Here is a 24610-nt window from a genome sequence, read left to right as displayed (position 1 = left end):
CCTTCTCCCTGCCCCCTGCATGGCCTTTGTGACACGTTACAATACACGTGAGACTGGGTGTGGAGGTCTGGCAATGGAATAAGTATTGCTACGAATGCAGGGGAAGAACCTGGAGTCACACTCAGGTGGGGACACTATATGGAATGGGCTGAGACCCAGAGGATCGTCTTTAAATCTATTGTTCAGGATTTTCTGACTTATGTGTGAATTTGAGGCCACCTGCTATGCCCTTTCCATGCTGTCCTTCAGCCCTGAGAAGAAAATGTGGTTCATAGTGGGTTAATGAGCATAAATTCTCCCCTTCTGCTGTTTTCACACAGGAAAGGAACACACTGCCTATTCATTTATTTATGCAGTAACTAACCTGTGATGAAGAGGGCACAACTACCAGCTTTTTCCTTGTATGACAATCACACTTCCCTGGAGCAGCATATTGTCACTGGATAAGAATCACTTGCTTATACTGGAGAGGCAGCCCTGGCTAGTAGCAAGAAAGCCAAGAACTCCTGGGTTCTTGTCCCTGCTCCACCAGTGACTCGCTTAAACCTCTCTGTGCTTCAGTGTCCTTGTGTGCGACATGGGGATAATAATTAGCTACTTCACAGGTGTGTTGTGAGGAGTGTCATGTTTGTCAAGTGCTAAGTATTGTTATTGGAATATAGATCCCAAAAATGCAGAGAAGATGTCATTTTGGATGTGTTATTCAAGATACAGACAATTTATCCCTGTCATCATCTGATAATTGGGTAAGAGGTGTGGAAAACATATGCATACCAGACCCATGTGGTTTCATGACACACTGTGGTCTATAACATGCTACAGGGTATGTTTTAAGCTAAGGGAACTATAGCTATTTAAAGAGATCATGCAAAATAATCAACAAAATCAATGGGCCAATACCTGCAACACAGCCACATTAAATGTCCCCCTTAACTGAGGTTCATTTTAAGAACAGCTTGAAACTAGTACTTTCCCCTGAAAGGATGATCACAAAATGATGGTGTTGCTTAATGATGCTGCCATTGTGGCTGGGTTTCGATTTATTTCTGCTTTGGGGATTCCGTCAAAAGAGGAGGAATCAACTTTCCCTTAGGTAAATGGCATTCTTAGGCCTTTTTGCACCCTTTTAATTCAAATGGTATGAGTAGATACAATTTTTATAGCTCTGTATGCAAGCACCATGTGAGAGAAAAGTTAATTTCCCCTCTTCTCAGTGCAAGGAATCACCTTTGGATCAGATTACATCAGGGGTTCTCAAACTGGAGGGTCAGGACCCCTTAGGGGGTTGCAAGGTTATTACATGGGGGCGGGGGGTCGCGAGCTGTCAGCCTCCACTCCAAACCCCGTTTTGCCTCCAGCATTTATAATGGTGTTAAATATATAAACAAGTTTTTTTTAATTTGGGGGGGGGGTTGCACTCAGAGGCTTGCTATGTGAAAGGGGTCACCAGTAAACAAGTTTGAGAGCCACTGGATTGCATAATACAAGTTGCATGACATGATGTATTGTTCTCCATCAAGACATGAAAAGCTGTTTGTTTTTCCATACATGAAGTTAACTCATTTTCAGAATAGAAACTGCTCTGTTTCACAATACAGATTAAAGTGGAAGGGAAAGACAATCTGTTACCTTGCACCATTGAGTTAAGATAAGGGCTCTGGCACTAAAATAGCTAGCAGTGCTAAATTCACTGCCAAGAGCCTTTTCTTTTATTACAAAAGGAAAAGAATCCCCACCATAGAATAACTGGCATGGAGGGAGATATGAAACTGCAGAAGATCCAAAATATAAATAGTATATTTAGAGGGTCAAAGATCAAAATATGGTTTAGGTGATATCAGCTATGCTACGTGACTTTGGTATCAGTTCGGCCATAAATAAAGGGAAACAATAAGACAGACGGACAGAAATTGCTTCAGGATCTGATTCTTTTAATGCCATGGGATGAATAATGACCAAAGCAGAAATCAGCTGATTTGATAATACCCAAGCACTTGCTAAACCCAAGAGATGCAGAGAGAGCCAAGCTGCAAACTTAAAACAAAACTTCCACAGTTTGAGAATGTCAGGAGCTGGGGTTGTGGTTTGGGCCGTGATAAAGATAGTGACCAGCCATGCAATTCACTCACAGCTTTGGACCCAGATCCAAACTTCTCCAAATCTGGAGATGTCCATGGCTGGGGTTTTGGTTTGGAACCATCTCTACTAAGAGGGTCTAAGAATATGGTTAAAGAGGGATTAACAATGATTGAAATGTTAGTTTTGTCACAGACATGACTTGCAGGACAATAACTGCCTTTTAGGTTTTTCTTGTAAAAATGATCTTTATTACCCTGAATTACCCTACTATTGAGCAAGACTTCTCCATGAATTTTTACGCATATGACTCTGTATAAAGTCCAGGGGAATGGAGTGTGGGTTTTAAGATGCATTGCAACTATTAGTTAAATATTTTATTGTAAAATTAAGGATATTTAATAGATTCTAAATTTCCCTAAATAAACAACTTTAAAATATTGTATCCCATGACTTTCTTCTTTTTTGCTAAATACTAAAATGACAACTTCTGTCTTTTTTTGCCATAAAGCCAATGGTGGTTAACGATGATTTATAATGCTGCAGGTCTTCAAACTTGTTCAAAGTAGTGTCAGCACAGGAGAATAAGGAAGCTAGGCACTCAACTCCCACTGAATTTCAATAGGGGATGAGCACCTAGCTCCATTAAGCTCTTCTGAAAATCCCAGCTACAAATACTAAAAGGAGAGCTGGTAAGTCTAGTATCAGAACTATCTTCTGTGGTTTTGTTCACAACATGTTCCTCCTTGTTTTGCTTGTCTAGTCAATTCCTCTGAGGAAGTATGGTATTGAAATGCACAAGAATCTTGCTTTCTGCTGCTTTCCAGATGTCCCCAGCTGACTCTATCGTCTAAGACACTGTAGTTGTTAAACCCAACCTTAGTTATTGTGAAAAACTGGGCCTAAGATTAATACGTGACAGTATTTTAAGCTGCATTTTGAACTCTCATGCTTAGTATATAGGAAAAATGTTACACATCATGTAAGAAAAAGAAAACCAAGAACCTTTGTCAGAGCAAGACATGTCAATGCCCACATCCTGAAGGAGCTGCTCCACTGCTTCTACCCATGAGAGTAAACTGCTTAGAATTTCAACTACTGGTGTGTGGATCCACAAGACAGAGGGGTCAATGCACAGATCTTGAAGGTTACAAATCTCTCTTTTCAAGCTACTGCTACAATAGGAGGTCTTTAAGAAAGCCTGAAAGAGAATTAATAACAATCCAAACCTCATGATTATGCGTCATTTGTGTCTTAACACAACAGTTAATACAATAAACCCTTTACAACAAAATACACTGTATTATCACTACAACAATCATGCTCTGTTTTAAAGATGCCTATTTATTTATTAAAAGAACAGGAGTATTTGTGGCACCTTAAAGACTAACAAATTTATTTTAGCATGAGCTTTAGCATGCTAAAATAAATTTGTTAGTCTTTAAGGTGCCACAAATACTCCTGTTCTTTTTGCGGATACAGACTAACACGGCTGCTACTCTGAAACCTATTTATTTATTGCAACAACTTTCAGGAAAGTGATTTCTGTGGGATGTAACACAACTTTGTTCACTCCATCAGATACTGCATGTGTACAGTGATGCATAGCAGGCCCTAACCTGCAGCCAGGGGCGGCTCTAGAAATCAGGCTGCCCCAAGCAGCGCGGTGCGCTGCGCCGCCCTTCCCCGGTCCCGCGGCGGGTCCCCTCTTCCCGCAGCTCCTGTTGAGCTCCCGCAGGCATGCCTGCGGCAGGTCCACCGGAGCCCGGGACGAGCGGACCTGCCGCAGGCATGCCTGCGGGAGCTCAACCGGAGCCGCGGGAAGAGGGGACCCGCCGCAGTCATGCCTGCGGCAGGTCCACCGGAGCCAAATGCCGCCCCCCCGGGAAAGGGCCGCCCCACGCGCCTGCTTGGCGCGCTGGGGTCTAGAGCCGCCCCTGCCTGCAGCGGACATTTCCATTGTCTTCTGAACTCAACTGGGTTTCGATCCACATTTTAGACAACTTTTGATACTTCCATGATGGGGAATAGTTAGTGCTCACAGTAAAACATATTTGTATCTCTGGTACTATTACCCCTACTAATTTGTAGGGACCTCAGCCACAAACCTGTTTTCAGGTAGACTATCTTTACACACACACACACACACACACACACACACACACACACACACACACACTAAAGTCAATCAAGCACACATTCAGCAACAGGATTGGAAATAACAATAGTTATTTCAAGACAATTTGCAAAAGCAAAATTATATGGTTTTCCACTCCCATACACTAGAAAAATTATCCAGGTCAAATCAAGAATATACTATATCCTCAGGAGTCTTGCATCTAGCACTGAAAGTCACTGGGAGCTGGGTGCCCAACTTCCTTGAGCTCCTTTGAAAATCCCAGTCTACAACTTTTATCTGTCATCTTTGCTCCAGTTTCAATAAATACATTTTGCTGAGCAGTCTGCGTGGCCAAAAAATGGGGTTTTCACATTAAAAGTAAAGTTTGTTCAGATCAAATGGACAATGGATCATATTCTTCACACCCCAGTGATGCACTAAAGAGCCTAACTTGGAAGATCAAAAATAATAAAATAAAGAACTGCATTTTTTTTAGAGTTGCACAAAACTTTTGTATTCAGAGTAAATTCACATGCAAATGGCCAACCAGAGGTCTGACTTGCATATGTACATGCAATTACCATGATTTTGTTGTGTGCAGTTCTAAACATCTGGGGCTCCCAGGCTCCCCGCAGCGTGGCAGCCTGCCTGGCAGCCAGGAAGCCCAGGGAACCCCAGCTCCTTGGCAGCCCACTGGGTGAGATGAGGAGGAGCCAGGAGCCTGGAAGTCCTGGGAGTTCCAGCTCGGCAGCAGCTCACCACACAGGCTACCAAGGAGGCTAGGAGCCTGGGGAGTCCCAGCACCCAAGCTCCCCATCCAGCAAACTGCTCAGGAACAGGGGAGATGGGCAGGTAGGCGAGCTGGCAGGAAACAGGATAAGTTTCCACTGGAATCCTGTTTGGTTTCCTTTGAAAAGTTCGCTGAAATCAACATGCTCCAGCGGAAAATTTTGCTTTCGACTAATCGGCATTTTGTGGTGGGAAAATGTTTCATCCAAATATTTCTCTCCAGCTGTAACAACAACAAAGCATTGCCACTGATTTGTAGAGCAGGAGCACATCTCTTGAGTACCATATGCAGCAGATCTTTTCTCTAGTTAAACATCTAAATTAAGTCTGTGTTTAGGACAATCATGTGCAATATATCTGAATTATCTTCTACTTCACTTTCAGTATACAAAAAGCACTTAAACAAGTGACCTGGAATTCATCCAATGATTTCTTCAACACCTCAACAGTTTCAGATACTTCCCTCTCTTCAGAGTCCTTGGAAATTACTTCCTCCTGTAATAACTTCTCCTCTTCATAGATCTGCAGATTTTCATCAGTGATCTGTCTTATCTTTTCCATTAACTGACAAAAGGGTATGAAGGCAGAAGAAGAAATAAATGCACAAAAAAATGGAAGACATTCCCACTTTCACTTGAAAAGACTGGCTTAGTAAATGTACGCTTACATTTTTCACAACAATTCTTATTTCAGTGTAAAATAATTGACTAAAATAGTTTAGTGCTTTACTAATTACTAAGGAGGACCAGATCCTCAAAGGTATTTAGGTGCCTAACTCCCATTGACTTCTGGCTAAATACCTTGGAGTATCCTAAATAACTTTAAGGATCTAGGCCCAAGAAATACATTTTTATGAGTTGGCTTAAGGCATATCCCACCATCAAGGGGCCAATTTTCAAAAACAGCTTCTCAATGCACATGCACATTTTGTGCTTTGAAATAATTTTCACGCACATATGGAAGAATGTGTGCGCTAACAAATGCATGCACACACACACTCAGAATTGGTGCATGCAAATTGAGTAGTTTTAAACTAGTTATCTGCCAAATCTGTATGCTGCTCAGTACTGACTTCAAAGGATGCTTAAATTTAAATATGTGCTTAAGTGCTTTGCTGAATCAGGGCCAGAGCACTCGGCACCTGGCAAGATCAAGATGTCTCTAATGTGCAACCCAATTTGTCTCCATTTTGTAGAACTTCCATGCAGTAAGTGTCAGCAGCAGATCCTGCAGACTGAAATGAAAGAGAAAATGAGCCTTTCCCCAGGTCATGGGCAAACTTTCAGAGTCTTGGAAATCTAGGATTCAAACTATAATTTGGTGCAAAATTTTACCCATCCTGACCATCCTGAAGTGTGTTTTCCTATTAAAGCATACTTGCTCAACCCCAGATTTGGAGGGGAGAAATGATTTGCAGGAGGGAAATGATCACATTTCTTCTTAAATACAACAGTGTTAGATATTGTTGATTTTTCCAGTAAATCATTATATCTTAAACTACACCTTACGCAAGTGTTTAACTTAGATGGTCCCCTGAACCTAGATGAAGAAAGTGGTAGAAGGCAGACAGCCAACTCCTGGAGCAGTAAAACATTTGAATTTAACATTTTTTTAAAAAGATGAGCTCCCTCCTTTCTTAATTGGCATTCCAGTGAAATAAGACTCAGATACAGCACCAGATCCATTTACCAGGACTGTACAATTTATCCATATAGTATTCAACTCACTTCTCTCCCCACCTCCCTGCTCCAAAATTCTCCATTAAGGTACCTTAGCTCTGTACTCATGAGCATCTTTTGGACCAGCATCATATGTCACCTTGTATGGTATCTGCAGCACCTTGTCTGCATGGAAAGAATCCCAGCAGTCTGGGACGGGCACAGAGACATTACAAAATTACCTTTGTTTTTCAATTGGTAAAATGAGTCTGTATCATTGGGAAGGAGAGCCAATAAGCTAAATGTGTGTAAACAAACAAAATCTAAAAGATCTGCCCCCTCAGTATCAGAAGGCCCGAAAATGTAAAAGCACCAAGAAGTTGTGTTTGCTGTCACCTGAACTAACCTGTTGATCTGTTACAGTCTCTGGAATTTCTGCTTCTTGTGAATAGAAGATTTCAATCATTTGCCTTTTGAAACACTCCAGCTAAAGCAGAGATTGATGAAGTAAACAAAATCACTAACAGCTAGAGTCAACAGAAACTCCATTTGGCTAGTCTGCGCTATTCCTGAAAAGTCAATTAGGAGGGCACAGCAATTTAATAATTATGTAGTTCTAGGAACATTTTCAGTAATTATAGAGGGCAGGAATAGAAATTTTGAATGAATTTTGAGGGTATTCTGCCCATGATCACTGACCTTGGAGCCCAGTGACCACTCTTGCCCTTGCCTTAAGCTATAAATTCATCTCACAATCAATTTTCTAGCAGAATAGTCCTCAACAAACACTACTACCAAACTGTACGTTTACACCACACTGATAGCACAGCCCTGTAGTTAATAATATTATTCCTGTTGTCTACTAAGTTAAAGGGTATAATCAACAGTGAGACATGAGGGGGACTGTTAAATCATTGTCAGTGAATTGAAAGTGATTCTTGAAAAATGAATGCCATCTTTTGTAAGTACTATATGTTGGGAGGAACGTGAAGAAAGTGTGCATAAAAATAGAAACATAAATACATTTAAAAAACCAGAATAAGGATCCCTATAATAATTCCTAAGCAAAGACAGCAAACAAAATACAAAACAGAATAAGAAAGAATTTAACTACATAAGTAGTAAACACGCAAACAAAAGGATCCACTGAGGAACAAAGCTGATGTCCAAATCTGCTCCCATTAGAGTCAATACAAGTTTTGACATTAATTTTATTGTGAGCAGGATTGGCCCATAGTAACAGATGTGGTAAAGGTCACTTGCTAGATGGGGCTCTTGGTAGCTTTTGTTAACTTTCCAGCCCCAATCTGAAGGGAAGATTGAACTGAATTCTCTGCCTCTGATTGAGTCACCTCTCTGGACACTACTAAAGCACCTCTGTCAGAGATGATTTATCCGTGAAACTCATAAAAATGTTTCTGGAGAGCAAAGGCACCAGATTGCATCACACGTCAGATATTTAAACAATTTTCCAAAGATCCCTCTACTAGGTCTTAACTCCCGGCCCTGCTAGCATTTCAAATTACACAAACTAGACAGACTGCTAGACTAGAACAGGTTGCTAGACTGTATGTTCTGGGTGCGATTTTCTAAAGTAAAATTCCTATTGCCGGCACTGAAGGCTGTTGAAAATGCCACCCACTGTGTATTTTTCAGAAACAAATTATAAACATTTCCAGTGAAGTGAGCTTAACATAACTTTGTTTGCTAGGTGGTATTTGTCTCTTCCCTTGTCTGTGACAAAACATTACCCAGACTCTCATCTAACGCATCTACAAACACACGCACTCCTGAGACAAGGAGTTTATAATCTGTGACAATTGTGTGGGTTCCTGTTAGACACTGGCAGGACTTCCCAGTGAAGCAGCTGTTACTAGGGGCCTGATGTTTACCCTTTGCTCCATTAGTCACAAAAGTAATGGATAATTAGCATACACCCGTTCAAAAAGTTAATGCTATAGCAGAGTTTCTCTGACCAAGGTGAACAGGATTTCTTTGCGGAGAACCTTGCTAACAACACTGGGCTATAGACCACTGAGGAAGATGGAAGTGAGATGATTGCATAGTTTTATAACACTGTTCTAATATGACTGTCAGACCAAAAAATATATCCTTGTCCGTATCAGACAGGAAACTTTGTTGAATCCTGCTAGCAACTATCTTGTTTAAAGGTGGTGGTAGCTGATTCCGTTCTGTAAGGAGAGGGCCCTAAACTAGGAAATGAAACATTTAAAGGATTTGTAATTGCACCAGAGCAGATACTTAAACAAAAGTATTTTACAAAGGGGCTTGTTTTTCCTTGAAGTGAGTCAGGCAGCAGTTGTGGATGATTTATATAGAGACTGGGTGATGGAGAGGACAACAGAAAAAAGGAGCATAAAATGCCTGTGCATCATAAAACACTAGCCATCTGTAAATGAGATATGGAAACACACCCCCTTAAGTATAACCTAGCCATGATACACACAATTTGGAATTATCAATGTAGCAACTACAGAGTTCTGTGCTCTAGATTTATATTTCCTCTGTGGCATTCTAGCTTTCAATAGCTTTTATGGCTGTTACAAATCATTTTTTTCCTACAGAAACTACTGTCTTCTACTCCTATTGTTAGCTGTAATGCAGAGTACAGAGTAATTTTCTTTTCAGCAACCCCTACCTGAGCTTTTGCCTGTTCCAAGTCAGCTTTAATGAGGCCTTCTCTGCGCCCCATCTCTTGTAACTGCAGACATTTCCTTTCACATTCTTTTTTCAGTTCCTCTTCAGCCTGAAACAATGAAAGCACTTGAATATCAAAGTGATACCATATAATAATGCCATAAGCAGATCTATCACTATTTCCTACAGAAATCTTATTAAAAACAGTAGAGTCCACATATAACTTTGGGTCATGCAATGTCACTTTTTTTTTTTTTAATTTGCAGTGCTGGGTACTTAAGCTGTTTAACATCCTAGCTACAGGTCATCGGTAGCTCATCAGTCATATAGTTCTAGCCATGCTGCCCATGGTTTTAAATTAAGTCACTGGTACTGGAGCTTTTTGGGTCTCCACTTGCACAAGATAAAAGAGTTACTGAATGTGCTCCATTCTACAGCCAATCTATAAAGAAAGGATTCCAGTAGGCTCCCTGACTTATGAGTAATATATAGACAACTCTTTTGAGTCTCGACAGTACCAGTATACCTGATAAATCTAAAAAGGACATATCTAATTCTCCATGCACGTGTAATGTACCAGCTAGGGTGTGTGTGTGCACATGTCTTTCCTCTGCTGAATGTAATCAGACCTATTCATGTACCTGCTAGTTTGCAATTATCATACCCTTTAGTGCCGGGGTAGGCAACCTATGGCATGCATGCCAAAGGTGGCACGCGAACTGATTTTCAGTGATACTCACACTGTCCAGGTCCTGGCCCCCGGTCTGGGGGGCTCTGCATTTTAATTTAATTTTAAATGAAGCTTCTTAAACATTTTAAAAACCTTATTTACTTTACATACAACAATAGTTTAATTATATATTATAGACTTACAGAAAGAGACCTTCTAAAAACGTTAAAATGTATCACCAGCACGCAAAACCTTAAATGAGAGTGAATAAATGAAGACTCGGCACACCACTTCTGAAAGGTTGCTGACCCCTGCTCTAGTGGCTGGCCAGCAAATACGTTTAGTGCTCTAATACTATGGCCAATTAACGGAAAATGTCATTCTTTAGGTGAGGTGGTAGATATCTGTTTTCTTGGTGCTAAAGGCTGTGCACGTGGTTTAAGCTGATGATCTTGGAACAAAGTACAGTTATAATTAACATCCACTGAATTGAAGGTAACAAAGTTGGAAACCACTGCTAGACACAAGAATTCTATCACATTCATGGAAAGTAAGAATTCTTTATTGCAAAGCAAGTACTGAGATCAAAGAAATAAAAATCTAGGCAATAGTCCTATAAGCACATTAATGGGCCTTTCAAGGGGGCAGGATTATACTCAGGAACATCAGACTGGGCCTCTGCTTATCTGACTCCACAAGTTGCAGCCTCAGTTGCACAACAGTCTTGCTTTGGAAAAGGAGAGCATTATCAACAGAGTCGTAGAAGAAAGAAAACTGAGATGATATCGGGGGACTATACCAACACACCACCCACGAAACAGCAAGGAAGTGTAAAGGAGATAAGAGTAAATTTAGAATCCTTCGTAATGGAGAATATCTCATAGCAGAAATACCATAAAAACATTTTATCTACATTTTATTTTATTTTCATTCTAAAAATAAAATAAAATAATGAAATAGCTATTTCAAGGAAAAAACAGCTGCAAGCAGAGTACAAGAGTGCTGCAGAGGCTAGCCCAAATCCTGAGCTGGCCTCTGCTGACGCGTTAGGAACAAAAGCAGGAAAAATGCTGCAGCAAGGTTGGGCAAAGCAGCAAAGAATTTCCTTGGGGGGCATCCACCCTTGTATGTGTGCTGGGATGAGGCCTAATCAGTGGGTCTCCACAACGGAATGTGGAAGGGGGAAAGCGGGCATGTCACTCACAAATAAACAAGAAGCTGCATAGCCCAAAGTCAGAACAGGAACTGTGCAATGGTACTTACCACCACAGCGGAGTCAGGGAATCCATTCCCAATCTCAAGACTGTATTAGCCTGGAGTTTCACACTTTCCTTTTCAGGATTGTACCTCATGGGAGAGAAGCTAGCAGGCAGAAAGGAAATTTACCTTTATTTTTTCTGCAAGCCTACTTGTTATGATTTCCTGTTCGGTGCAGTTCTTCTGCATTTCTCCCTGCAGCCCCTTCACTTGCAGCTCCAGCTCTCCAATGCGCTGCAAAAGTCCCAATAAAATGGAATCAACCACACAAAATAGTAAGTCACCCAATTGAATGAGATTATATTTCAATAAACCACTTAGTTTAATTACATTAACTTCAAGACCTTTTTTGTTTTATTAAACAATCTGAGTAATTCAGTTACTGCATAGCCTAAACCTTTAACTAATAAGAAATAGATTTACAGAGCTGGGTGAAACTAATCAGCTTATTTGGGAAATTAAGGAGCAACGTTTCATTTACAGTACAAAACAGACAGGTTTATGTTTTCATTTACCTCTGATGCTTTGCTCTAAACTCCAAATAAATGAAAAAAATACATTTACTAATCAATATACTGATTGCCAATTGTAGTTTAAATCTTATTTCATACAGAATTCCACTTCATAGAAAACTGCTATTAAAATATTTCCAGGAGTCAACATTTCTCCAATCTGTTATGCAGTTGCATCCCTTTCCATGACAAGAACTGGATTATAAATACAATTCTTAACGTGTCTAGTTAATTATTCTCTCAGGGACGCGGAGTTTTAATTTGCTGCTTGCCTATATGCTAAAACAAGCCAGGCAACTAAAAACTAAGAAAACTAACTCACATTTTGGTATGTAATTACTTCTCTCTCTCTGAATTCATGCTTCATTTCCTCTTTAATTCTAGAACACTGGAATGAACAGCAACCAAGGAAAAATCATCAAGCAAGGAAGATATGATCATTTTTATATTATGCTGAGCACACACCAGAATAGTATGGCACCACAGTAAAGGCTCAATACCACAAGTTGCTGAGTGTCCTCAACTCACAATAAAGGAAATGAGAGAAGGGGTACTCAGCATCTTTCAGGATTGGACTTTTAGAAAAGCATTCCCTGCTTTAGAAAAGAAAAACAGAAAGACAATTAAGAGTTAACAAAGCTGTGTAAGACAAACCCCTTGTGCTTTAGAAAAAGAGTGCTATTGGAAATGCAGAGGTAAGGAAGAAAGGGATAGAAGAATTGTCTGAAACATACAAGATGATCAGAACTAGTATTAAACAGAAATTTTAAAACAAATACATGAAACAACACGTGTCTATTCTGAGCCTAGAGAAACTGGTTATATTTATAGGACCAAATGTTATCAGAAGTTCAGATAATGAGCCAGATTCTGACTGACACATGTATACAGACACACAGCAGAAAGCCCCTGGACACAGGGTAGCGCAGTGTGAAAGTTGTATGCCCCAACTCTGGCTCTTTCCAGAACTCATGAAGAGGCTTCTCTGCAAGGCTCCCAACAAGGGAAATGATGGAGGGAAGTTCTGGGATGGGGCTATATGTAAGGACTCTATGTTTCCTGCATATAAGCGTATGCCACCTGGCCTGGTAAAAGAAATTACACAGTCTCCCCGCCCCCACTAGAGCTGGGTGAAATTTGATTTTTCAGTTACACAGGCAAACCAAAAAATCCAAAACAACTTTTGTTTCAAGTCAACATGAAATGACAATTCTTTGGTTTCTCTTGTTGAAATGAAAAACAAAAACAAAAAAATTGATTTTGGGTACACCAAAACATTTTGCTTAGTTTTCAAGTGCTTTTAACCCATTTGTTTTAGTGAAATTGAGCAACATTTTGAAGCAATGTTGTTTTGAAACAAAAAGTCTTTGACTTTTTCAGAATTTTTTTCCCCACTTTTTTTTTTTTTGGCAGTCAAAACTATTAGCTGAATTTGACCCAATTTGGTGAACAGTTTTGACTCATCCAAAATTGCATTTTTCAACAAACAAACTGTTTGCCAAAATAAATAAATAAATAAATAAATAAATAAATTCACCCTGTTCTATCCACATTGCTATCAGGATTAACTTGAGGGGACAACATGGGTGGTAAAGTGCTATGCAACACAACACAGGGTACTTTTAGTGCAACATTTTGCAGCTATTTGTTTTCCACAATCCCTAGAGCTCTATCCTGCAGCCCCTTCGTCTCATCACTAATCTCACTGGTTTGAAAAGAACACCTCAAACAACATGGCCTGCAGGGCCAGCCCTATAATGCCATCACCTTGAAGGAAGTGTTGAATTTGTGCAGTGGAGTTTGTATGAGATGAAAGATCCCTGTCTTCTGTAGTGCTACACAGAATCATGGAGAGCTGATCCTGAGAGGAGCTGAGTGACTCCTGTAAACTGCTAAGCACATCAACTCCTGTGTTCGGGGATGGAACTGTATCCACATTGAGTCACACAGGGAATTTAGGAGCTAGCTATTTTTAGGAACTTCAGATGTTCTCACAATGAATCTTTGAGTCATATGCCTCCAACCATCAGCTACTTTGTGCCTTCCAAGTTAAAATTGAATAAACGGATCCAAAAATCTAACTCAGAAGGAAAGGAGAGGAAATATATTTCTTCATTTACAGGCAAGAAAACTGGGTTACTTATAATGAATTGGTATTTTGCTGTTACAGATGCCTGCTCCTTAGGAATTCTACAAGTATGCCATTGTGGTATTCCAGAAAACCCCGCCAGTCAAACTCTCAACAGTACACTCTCATGCACCACTGATTGCTCCTTGCACATCTCATCCCTCCCATGTTTCAGCCAACTCAGTGTGATGTTCAGGGGGGAAAGATCTGAAATGAAGGGGATGTGGACAGACGAGTGGGGATTCAGTGAACGTTTCTTGGTCACAGAAATCCAGTATGCATGGTTTTTGAGGTCTCCTTCTCTCACTGCTAGGGAACTGCAAAGTAATAGTGTGGTTTTAGGTTACAATATTCTGTAATGCAGCCTGACCAAAATCAAGCATCTGCTCTAAATTTGATTTGATTATGCTGTTTTGCAAGAAGTATAAGCACAGCCTGAGGGCAGCGTCTTTGTACAGATACAGGACTGTTTAGGAAAAGCCATACAGCAGCTTTCTTAAAGAACAGAATTGAAGACAATTAGAAGTGGGCTTGGTTGTGAGACAGAGCAATGATTGGATCTCAGAAGTAGAAAATCCTTGTTTGGAAATAACCTGATGCGAGTGTTTTGGACAAGCACACAGAGGAGATGATTCATAGAAATAGCACCACACCCCACAGAAGGAGAAGGTCTAGGGGAGGGATAGCTCAGTAGTTTGAGCATTGGCCTGCTAAACCCGGGGTTGTGAGTTCAATCCTTGAGGGGGCCATTTGGGAATTGGTCCTGCTTTGAGCAGGGGGTTGGACTAGATGATCTCTTGAGGTCCCTAATAATCTATGATTCTATGAAAATTCACAGCTGGAAACTGGTAATTCTGAAAAAGAAGGATCCATAAAAACACCCTGTGACTGGCTGGTTTTACAAATGAACCTATCTAGGTACATACCTGGCCCTCGTCATTGTAATACGTGAGCAATATGGCTCAGATTTCCATTGACTTCAATCTGAGTTGGATCAGATCAGAAGCACCAAGCAAACAACAAAAACAAAAAACATTCACTAAGGGAGAACAACTGATGAGCTCCATTTATAGGGGCTCAAACATAGGGTCCCAGAGTTGGATGAGGATTAAATGCAGGCCCTATGAGAGAGGGAGAATTTCTCCTGCTGGATAATACCTATATAGTAGCTCTTTCAGGAAGTATCAGACACCAGATGATGATGATGAAGAAGCAGCAGCTCTGTGATGAAAAGCTGAGACAGCAGCCAGATGAACTCTTGGAGAAGGGTCAGATTAAACCACCACCAAAAGGTAGTAGTACTCTCCCAAAGACCACCCAAATCCCAAGCTCTGCTCACATCCCAGAATTCTCCAATTCCACCACCAAAAAGAAGCACCACATTTTGACAAAGTGGTTTGATTTTGCCTTCCTCCTGGTTGGCACACAAACGTGCTCACATGCACAAATAAATCTACTCCCTCCTGCTTGGGTTTTTCTTCCCGTCCCATGGCTTTCTGATAGGGTGTCCAGCCTGGCAGGGAATATGCTATCCCTCTTAGCCATCTGGAGGAACCACAGAGCTCTTCTCTCAGGCAGAACTAGGAAGATCACTGCTGAGGTTGCTGAGCAGTTGATTTGCTCTTCAGGGAACAGGGCATGCAGGATGGCTCGCTTGCAATCTTGTACCGGGAAGATCAGTGGCTGCTCCCACTTGATTTGGAGACAGACAGCAATAGCATTAAGTGGGGGGGCCAGCAACATTTTGAATTTGGCACCATTGTCTCTTGTGAATGGATAGTTGTGTTGTCATTACTCTAATATGGCCACAACCTAACAGCAGAGCAGTCAGAATAGCACAGCAAACGGAGCGAGCAAACCTGTTGGACACAAGCTTATACACTGGGTTTTGGGGAGCCTTCTTTTAGACATGCTTTCTTTGAAAGGCTCTTGGAGAGGTTCACTGAACTGGAAGAGAATGACCATGCAGACTATGAAAAGGATTTTCACTTGGTTGAAATAAAGCACTGTTGCTAAAATTGGAAGGAGGAGAATTAAAAAAAAAGACATATAGGCTAGCGCCTGAGTTTTTCACCTGCCTTGCAGTAAGGGAGTGTACTTTTAACAGGAACTCAGTGCTATTCAGTGGAATTCACCATGCAGGACAAGTGGGATTTCAATGTACCAGTGCCACATAAAAATCCTGAATCACATTCACACGAACAGCAGAATGAAATTTGAGAGTGATACAGAAACTGCATAGGTTGCAACCTAGGTTGCATAGGTAAAATGGGTCTGGCAAAAGAGGATGAGACACTGGTATGTCAACACTGAAATCAGGGGGTGTGATTGAGACTATGTAGACATACCTGAGCTTGCTTTAATCTAACTAAATCAAAGGTAGCTCAAGTAACAATAGCAGTGAAGCCATAACAAAATGGGTTGCGGCCACCCAAGTATGTGCCTAGGGTCCTGGGGGTGGGGGCAGGCCATACCCCATTTTCCTGACTCTTAGTTCTTGCCTAGTATGAAACTACTGTACAAATCCAGAAACTATAGATATTGGCCCGAATTTGGCTCTGGTATAACTCTGGTGAAATCAGTGGAGTTGTTGAATTGGGTCCATTTTGTTGTTGTTATTTTACTAAACCATTTGTAGTACAGTAAATAACAGTGCACATCAGCATGGGTGTCAACCTTGGCAGAAATGACGGCAAGCTGATTATCCTTCTCCCTGTTTTCCTTCTTTAGTTTATCTGCATTCAGTTTTAGTTGCAGTATTCTCTGCTCCTTTGCTGAAATATCTCTTTGCAGACTGGTCACCAGTCCTGTGAAGAACAGAATTTAGGTTAAAGAATTCAAAGACATTTCAGTTATGAAAACCTGCTAAACAATATCATCATATAAACACCGAAGAAGAAAAAATATTTGTCGTATACTAACAATATCTGGATTTGAAAGCAGATCTAAATTTAGTCCATACACGCTGGGAGTTATTTACTGAGACCATTAGTCCCAAGGAATTCAGTGCTTTGGAGAATATGCTCCTTTGGGCAAGAACAATTCTCAGCTCAGTTTTTCTTGAAAAACTATGTTTAGGTCTGAAACTTTGATAATTGTCCCTGTGGACTGGTGTAAGTAAATATAACATAGTCTGTTTGCTTTTGGAAAACTGAGATGGAGTGAAATGACTTCGCTAACAGGACTGTATTGTTAGCTAGTGTTTAAATAAAAACACTGAGTATTTTGTGTCAATATTAAAGTCCTTTTGACTATTAAATCATTATATAAAGGAAGGCTGGAAATTGGAAAATGGTCTGCACTCTGAGACAGAGCCCTTGAGAGATGTTCAGAACACTGGACACAGGAGGCCGGATCCTCAGTAGGTGTAAATCAGCATAGTGTCCCTTAAGTTAGTGGAGCTATATTGATTACACAGCTGAGCTACAGTGACTAACAGTTCCTTATATTCCAGGCTTTTTTTTCCTTTCCTATTTTTTTTAATAAACCATCTGTCCCACAACTCACCCAGGTTTAGTTCCCAATGATCCTTATTTCTACTCTAGTAGTTCATCTGTCAGAAGATATCTGTAAGCCTCAAAGAGGTTAAAATGAAATAGAAAAAAGGGACGAACAATTTTAGAAGGTCCACAAAGCCACTACAAATAATTTCTGGCCAGAAAAGTTGTAAAGTATACATTTTCATTGCTAAACTATATTAACTGTGATCCTAGCCCGAAAAACTGCATGTTAAAGTACACTACCTGAGATGCCAGAGGAAATATACCTGTAGTTAGAGCTTGGTTCCTCCTTAACTTCTCACCCTCTTTTTTCAAGTTTGCAATTTCTAGGTCTCTTTCAGAGAGGGAATGGCACAAGACTTGGCTCGAATCTCTCTGCAGATTGCTGATCTATAAAAGATATGCAAAAAAATAAATTATTGGTCACCTTAAATCGGAAATGGGCGAACCAGCTCAGGTCAAACAAACTCTATCTTTGTTCTACATTTGAACCAGACTTGTTTTGAGATTTGAAATAGGTTAAATGGCTTTTTGTTTAAATTAATCAAATACCCTCATGTCTACATTTCCCAGTTCAGTCGTGATCAAAAGCTGCTATGAGAAAAGTGTTCTTGCTACACTTCCAACTCCATGGATATGCCAGATATTTAGACAGTCTGTCCAATGGCAAGTTAAGGAGGGCCTTTACAGCTCTCAGTTTTCAATTTATGCAGATGGCTAACTTAAAAGTCTGAGATACGGCACTGAGAAATGTAGTCACCTCTGTCCATGGGGCTGTGGGTAGATGGAAGACCTACCCCATTACTTATGATTTTGTAATTTGTACTGCCACTTGAGGTCAAAATGGCTTTCTGTGTTTTTGTCCCAGATGCCTGTTTCTAGAAAACAGAATATTTGTTAGGAACTGACAGCATATCTGTGATTCAAGCAGTTGCTCTATTTGCATGGTCAGCCACTAGAAAAGGAAAAGGCAAGTGGAACGGTAATTATATATGGTTTTATTGTTTTTTGTTCTTTTTAATTAGTTTGTACATATATTTTAAATATTTTATAATTCTGGATATATATTGTAATATATTTTATTTTTCGTGCAGTGAACAATGGCTAAGTTGCTATTAATAAACTTGACTTGATATTTCCAACTGGGACAAAAGCATGAGAACCTTCATTTGTGAATTTGTTTTCCAAGATCTCCATCCCAATTCTGCGAACCTGAGTGGTCTGAATAGTTTAGACAAATATTCAAACCTGAGAGTTTATCCAAACTGAACAGGGTTCAGCCATGATTACTCTAAGCACAAACAAAAGTCAAATAGTCTCTCTGCTACTGAAATATTCCAACAGTCAAACACTCAGAAAAACAAACAAACCACAGATCTTTCTCAGCTAACTTACATGAGCATGAGTAAGTCAAAATATTATATATTATGGGCCAACTTATAGCAACAGGAGGAGTAAGCCTAGTATTTCAGGGTCATTGGTTTATGTGTTTTTTTCTAGAGTCTTCAGCTAATTGGCAAGAACAAATATTTCAGATGATAACTTACAGAAAGCACTCGAAGGCATTTGCATTTTCTAATGCAAATAAAGATCAAACACATTACTTCCTGGCTGTCATGAGTGAAGATGAAACTCTGCAGTCTACTTTTTCATATCATGGCCAAAGAGATAATAAGAAGGAACAAAATTGTTAAAATAATTGGTTTCATGAGCCTAATTCAGAGGGGATAAGTAGTCAGTTTGAAGGGGTCCACTGTGGGAGTGTGCAGCTCTACCTGCAATATATCATCTTCAACATAATACAAGACCAGAGCTGCTGACAACTCATGGAAAACAATCACCAACGCTTTGTATAGCAATAATTCTGTTTATGTATCAGATTTTTAAGGATTACTCCTTTCTTGCTCTTTATCACTGTGTGCATTCACATGACCACAGAGCTTAAAAAGGACACTGTCCACTTGAAATATAGTCAACATAAAAATGTGTTCAAAGTAGTTTCAGATATACATGCCTTCCAGTCACCTCCCCAATATATAGCTTTTCAATCAGACTTCCATATTTTAAAAATGTTTTCTCTCTCCTGTTGCTGTATGAAAGACGCACACAAACAAATAGCGAAGCAGTCTATAAAGTGTCTATATACAAAGGAACAAAGAGTCCTGTGGCACCTTATAAACTAAGTGGGTATTCACCCACAAAAGCTTATGCTCCAATACATCTGTTAGTCTATAACAGGGGCCGGCAACCTTTCAGGAGTGGTGTGCCGAGTCTTCATTTATTCACTCTGATTTAAGGTTTCGCGTGCCGGTAATACATTTTAAAGTTTTTAGAAGGTCTCTTTCTGTAAGTCTGTAATATATAACTAAACTATTGTTGTATGTAAAGTAAATGCGGTTTTTAAAATGTTTAAGAAGCTTCATTTAAAATTAATTACAATGCAGAGCCCCCTGGACCAGTGGCCAGGATCCGGGCAGTGTGAGTGCCACTGAAAACCAGCTCGCGTGCCGCCTTTGGCACCCATGCCATAGGTTGCCTACCCCTGGTCTATAAGGTGCCACAGGACTCTTTGTTGCTTTTTACAGATCCAGACTAATACGGCTACCCCTCTGATACTATGTACAAAGGGTTATCAAAGAGGTGAACAAACTGAAAAAAACAACAATCCCTTTTTCTCCTCTAAACTCTTTTGTTTCTAGCAACAATTGTTAGTTAAAAAAAAAAATTCACAGAGGAGTCTGATTAAAGATGACAGTGTCCCTTTAAGAGTTCAATACCTGCTCTTTCAAGGCTTTAATCTCTTCCATCTTTGCTTCAATATCTCGCTCAAAGGTCAATAGTTTTTGAGTAAACTCGACATCATTCCTAGCAGCCTGAGCCATCTTCTTTGTCATCACTGCAATTTCATCCTGAAGATTGGCTATCACTGTATCTTTATGTTTTGACTCACTTTCAAAACCCAAGAGATGACTGATTTCATCTTTCATTTTCAGAATTATTTCATCCTACATGCAGAATAAATTTGAATATTATACACAAATGTGGATACACCATTCTGCCTGTTCCAAAAAAGGCTTTCAAATTATTTTATTTTATGATAAATGTTCTGTCTCCAAAATGCTACACTTGCTCATTCTAGTATTATTAAAATATAGTGGTAGTCCAACAACATTAAAACAAAATTTCAGATACTCACATTTGCTATCTTACATTTCCTCACCCTGAAATTCACTAGCTCCAAGACATCTCATTCCTTTGTCCATATAGTAATTCTCACTCATGTGTGTAGCCCCAATCAAAATCAGTTCCTCTACTGTGATATGGGTGAAGGGAATTTTATTATTATCATTTAAAGACCCTATTTGAATAGCATTTCTGCTTTGTTTGCCTACCAAGCACACTATCTGCTTTCAATACATTCCTGTTGATATAAACAATGTTTCTGTGATCTGCCTCCATATCACATTCATACATCACCTTTTCCTGAAGAAGTAAATCCATATGATGACTTCCTGATAATGGAACTCCACTTGCTCCAGGTTGTCCATTTCCTGGTACATTTGTCAAGATTGAATATAAAAAATAAAAGGGGCTTCTAATGACTTGCAGAGAAATTCAACACAAGAGCCTGTTCTGATTAGGATGAATGCATCTCTATCTTCCTAGTTTATCTACAAGCATTTCCAAAGCAACCATCATTTTAGTACCTATGCACTTTATCCAAGCAACTGCAGAATAACAATAAAATGTTATAATAAATGACATTCACAGGCATTAACACACTATATAATCAGTGAAGTATAATATAGTTTCAAGATAAAAATCCTCAAGTGCAGGAGGAGTAGATACGATATCTGAATGTTTTTCTGAATATGCAACATTGAATAACTGTGCATATGTTAGCTATAATATTATGACATATGGCATATGAATAACTAGGACTATATAGCCTATAACATTATGAAATACAGAATATGGATCATTTTGGCCCTGATTCAGAAAAGCATTGAAGCGTCAGTCCATCACTCTTCAGGAAAGCACTTAAGCATACACTTAATGTAAGCACATGCTCAGAGCTAACTTCAATGAACTTAAAAATTCAGTTAAACAAATGCTTAAGTGTTTTCCTCAATCACTGCTTTTCTGTTGTGCTGGCATGATTGTGCAGCAATACTTTTTTGTCTGAAACATTTAGATACATTTCAATTTGATGATTTGCTATTTAATCTTTTGTATTAATATATGTATTAAAACAAGAATAAGAAAAATAAATATTTGATTTATGTCATTCTATAGTGTTAGGGATACAGTAGAGATAGGGACATCACCAAGTCCTATCATATGGCCCTAAAATTTGCTGGCATGCAAATTCTTATACAATATGCCAACCATGGTTAAAAACGTGGTTCAGCTTTTTCAGCTGTATTTGGGTTTAAAACTCTAGAACTTTTCCTTAGCTATGACATTCAGCGGCGGCTCCAGGCACCAGCGCTCCAAGCGCGTGCCTGGGGTGGCAAGCCACGGGGGGCGCCCTGCCAGCCCCTGCGAGGGTGGCAGGCAGGCTGCCTTCAGCGGCATGCCTGTGGGAGGTCCCCAGTCCTGCGGATTTGGCGGCAATTCGGCAGCGGGTACGCCGAATCCGCAGGACCGGGGACCTCCCGCAGGCGCGACGCCGAAGGCAGCCTGCCTGCCGTGTTTGGGGCAGCAAAAAAGCTAGAGCCGCCTCTGATGACATTGTCCTGTTCTTTACACTTAGAAAATATGTGCAAGATATGGTTCTATTTTTAACTCACTCCCAATGAAAACGGCTGATAATCACAGATCAAAAGAGAAAACAAAGTTACTCCAACAGATGTAACAGTTGAATGTATCACCAATGGAAAACACAGTAAGTAGTAACAGAGCAAGTTAAACTTTCACAGAATCATAGGACTGGAAGGGACCTCGAGAGATCATCTAGTCCAGTCCCCTGCACTCATGGCAGGACTAAATATTATCTAGACCATTCCTGACAAGTGTTTTTATCTAACATGCTCTTAACAATCTTCAATGATGGAGATTCCCCAACCTACCTAGGCAATTTATTCCAATGCTTAACCACCTTTAAAGTTAGGAAGTTTTTCCTAATGTCCAACCTAAACCTCCTTTGCTGCAATTTAAGCCTGTTGCTTCTTGTCCTATCCTCAGAGGTTAACAACAACAATTCTCTCTCCTCCTTGCAACAACCTTCTATGTACTTGAAAACTGTTTTCATGTTCCCACTCAGTCTTCTCTTTTCCAGACTAAATAAACCCAATTTTTTCAGTCATCACTCACAGGTCATGTTTTCTAGACCTTTAATCATTTTTGTTGCTCTTCTCTGGACTTTCTCCCATTTGTCCACATCTTTCCTGAAATGTGGCACCTAGAACTGGACACAATACTCCACTTGAGGCCTAATCAGCATGGGAGAGGAGTGGAATAATTACTTCTGGTGTCTTGCCTACAACACTCCTGCTAATACATCCCAGAATGATGTTCACTTTTTTTGCAACACTGTTACACTTTCACATATAATGAAAATGTTCAAGCAAATTTCACCTCAAAGCTGAGCTAATCAATACACTGCTTAACAAACAGCAATTCTATACTATGCACCTGATCAAATGCCCACTGAAGACAATGCAACAAGTCCATCAGATTGGGTCTGCATGCCTAATTCTCCTGTCACTTGCCAATGTAAATCAGAAATACCTCCACCAAAGTCAGTGGAATTACATCACTGTGAAACTAGTGTGAGAGGAGACTCGGTCCCAGTATCTGACAATCCTTCTATAGGCTGACAAGTAGATACGTGTGAAAAAACATAATTTTGCATGGAAGTCATGATCAAGTTTACTATTGTGCAATGCTATATAAAGGGTTAATGAAAACACCGTGAAATACCTTGTCTGACTGCAGTAGGCCTACTGAAAGTATCTGGAGAGAAAGAAGAAGTCATACTTCTCCCCCAAGCACTCACAGGTCTTCTTCTGTTTGGTGGATGGGGTGTAGTTCCATTTGTTCCATGCATCCAACTGTTGTGAACACTGGATGGGTGCTGAGACTGGAGGAAAGGAAGCTGAGGAGGAGTTGTTGAAGGGGTATAAAGTTTTGTCTCTGAAAGTAACTGGAGCTGCCCGGGCCATGCTGTGTGACGTTTCATTGGTGGGCAAGACATCTGCAGGGGGAAAAAAATGCAATCTTGTACAGAGGGTGGAAAAAAATTATTTACTACAGTGTGTATGTTATATATTAATACAGAACCCAGCAACATGTGTGAATAGAAGAAAAAGTCAAATCAACCTGCATTACCTTGCCATTTTCAACTTTGAATTTCATCTTTCATCATGCTACCTAATCACTTAGCTTTGTTTGGTCTTTCCGTAGTTCTGAACAGTCATCTCTAAACTTGGATAACCTAAACTGTTGTCATTTACAAAATCTTCCACCTCTTGATTCACCTCTTTTCCAGATCATACATTAATATCTGTACAACATCGATACTAGTAAAACTCATTCCAATGCTCTGTTGGCACACAACAACTAAAATGAAGTCTATCAAACTATTCATGTGCTTAAAGTTAGGCATGTTCTTAAGTGCCTCCCTGGCTGAGGCCTGAGTTTCTTAATCAACTCTTGCACAGAATTTTGCCAAAGGCTTTGTAAAAGTCAAACTGGTTATATTATATTATTATATTATTGACAAGATTTAAGAATTATAGTAGATTACAAAGCACACATTTCCTTTACACAAACAATACTGGTTTGTACCAATCATATCAAGTTTGTGGATCTTTGGAGGCAAATCTGGCTAGGTATTCATAGAGCTTGTGGTTGGGTTATGATTTCATGTGGAAACCATTGGTCTGCATGATTTCAACCCAAAACCCTGGCATTTTGGCAACGTTTCACTTTGAGACAGTGGATGGAAACCCATGTTCAGAGAAACTGAATCAAAGTTTGTACCCTGGGGTAATTGTATGAGGGGAACTATGCCAAATAAAGTGGTTAAGTGAATGGTTTGTGAGCAATAACTGTGTTGTAGACAGGAGACTAAACTGGAGGCTATCTTCTTCAGTAGTTCTCAAACTTTTGTATTGGTGACCCCTTTCACACAGCAAGCCTCTGAGTGCAACCCCCTTTATAAATTAAAAACACAATTTTTTAATATTAAACACTGTTATAAATGCTGGAGGCAAAGTGGGTGTTGGGGGAGGAGGCT

The 24610-nt window shown here is 39.9% G+C and overlaps 1 protein-coding gene across 5 annotated transcripts in view; it reads right to left on the bottom strand.

Annotated features, from left to right (window-relative positions):
* FHAD1 (forkhead associated phosphopeptide binding domain 1) overlaps positions 1-24610 on the bottom strand; it is a 67024-nt gene that overhangs the window by 29455 nt on the left and 12959 nt on the right. For 3 of the 5 annotated variants that reach the window (XM_044996285.1, XM_044996284.1, XM_044996288.1), the window contains exons 5-15: positions 23293-23566; positions 20845-20918; positions 20145-20372; positions 17634-17757; positions 16544-16674; positions 12062-12127; positions 11357-11461; positions 9302-9409; positions 7049-7129; positions 5396-5548; positions 3082-3277 (exon numbers count right to left, since the gene is read on the bottom strand). In XM_044996285.1, coding sequence (XP_044852220.1) covers positions 3082-3277; positions 5396-5548; positions 7049-7129; positions 9302-9409; positions 11357-11461; positions 12062-12127; positions 16544-16674; positions 17634-17757; positions 20145-20372; positions 20845-20918; positions 23293-23566 — 1540 coding nt within the window. The remainder of the gene's footprint in view (positions 1-3081; positions 3278-5395; positions 5549-7048; positions 7130-9301; positions 9410-11356; positions 11462-12061; positions 12128-16543; positions 16675-17633; positions 17758-20144; positions 20373-20844; positions 20919-23292; positions 23567-24610) is intronic. The other 2 variants (XM_044996287.1, XM_044996286.1) reach the window with 2 other exon arrangements.

Source organism: Mauremys mutica, chromosome 21 (genome assembly GCF_020497125.1).
Source record: "Mauremys mutica isolate MM-2020 ecotype Southern chromosome 21, ASM2049712v1, whole genome shotgun sequence".
Classification (NCBI taxonomy): Eukaryota; Metazoa; Chordata; order Testudines; family Geoemydidae; genus Mauremys; species Mauremys mutica.
This window is presented reverse-complemented; position numbering and strand designations above follow the sequence as displayed.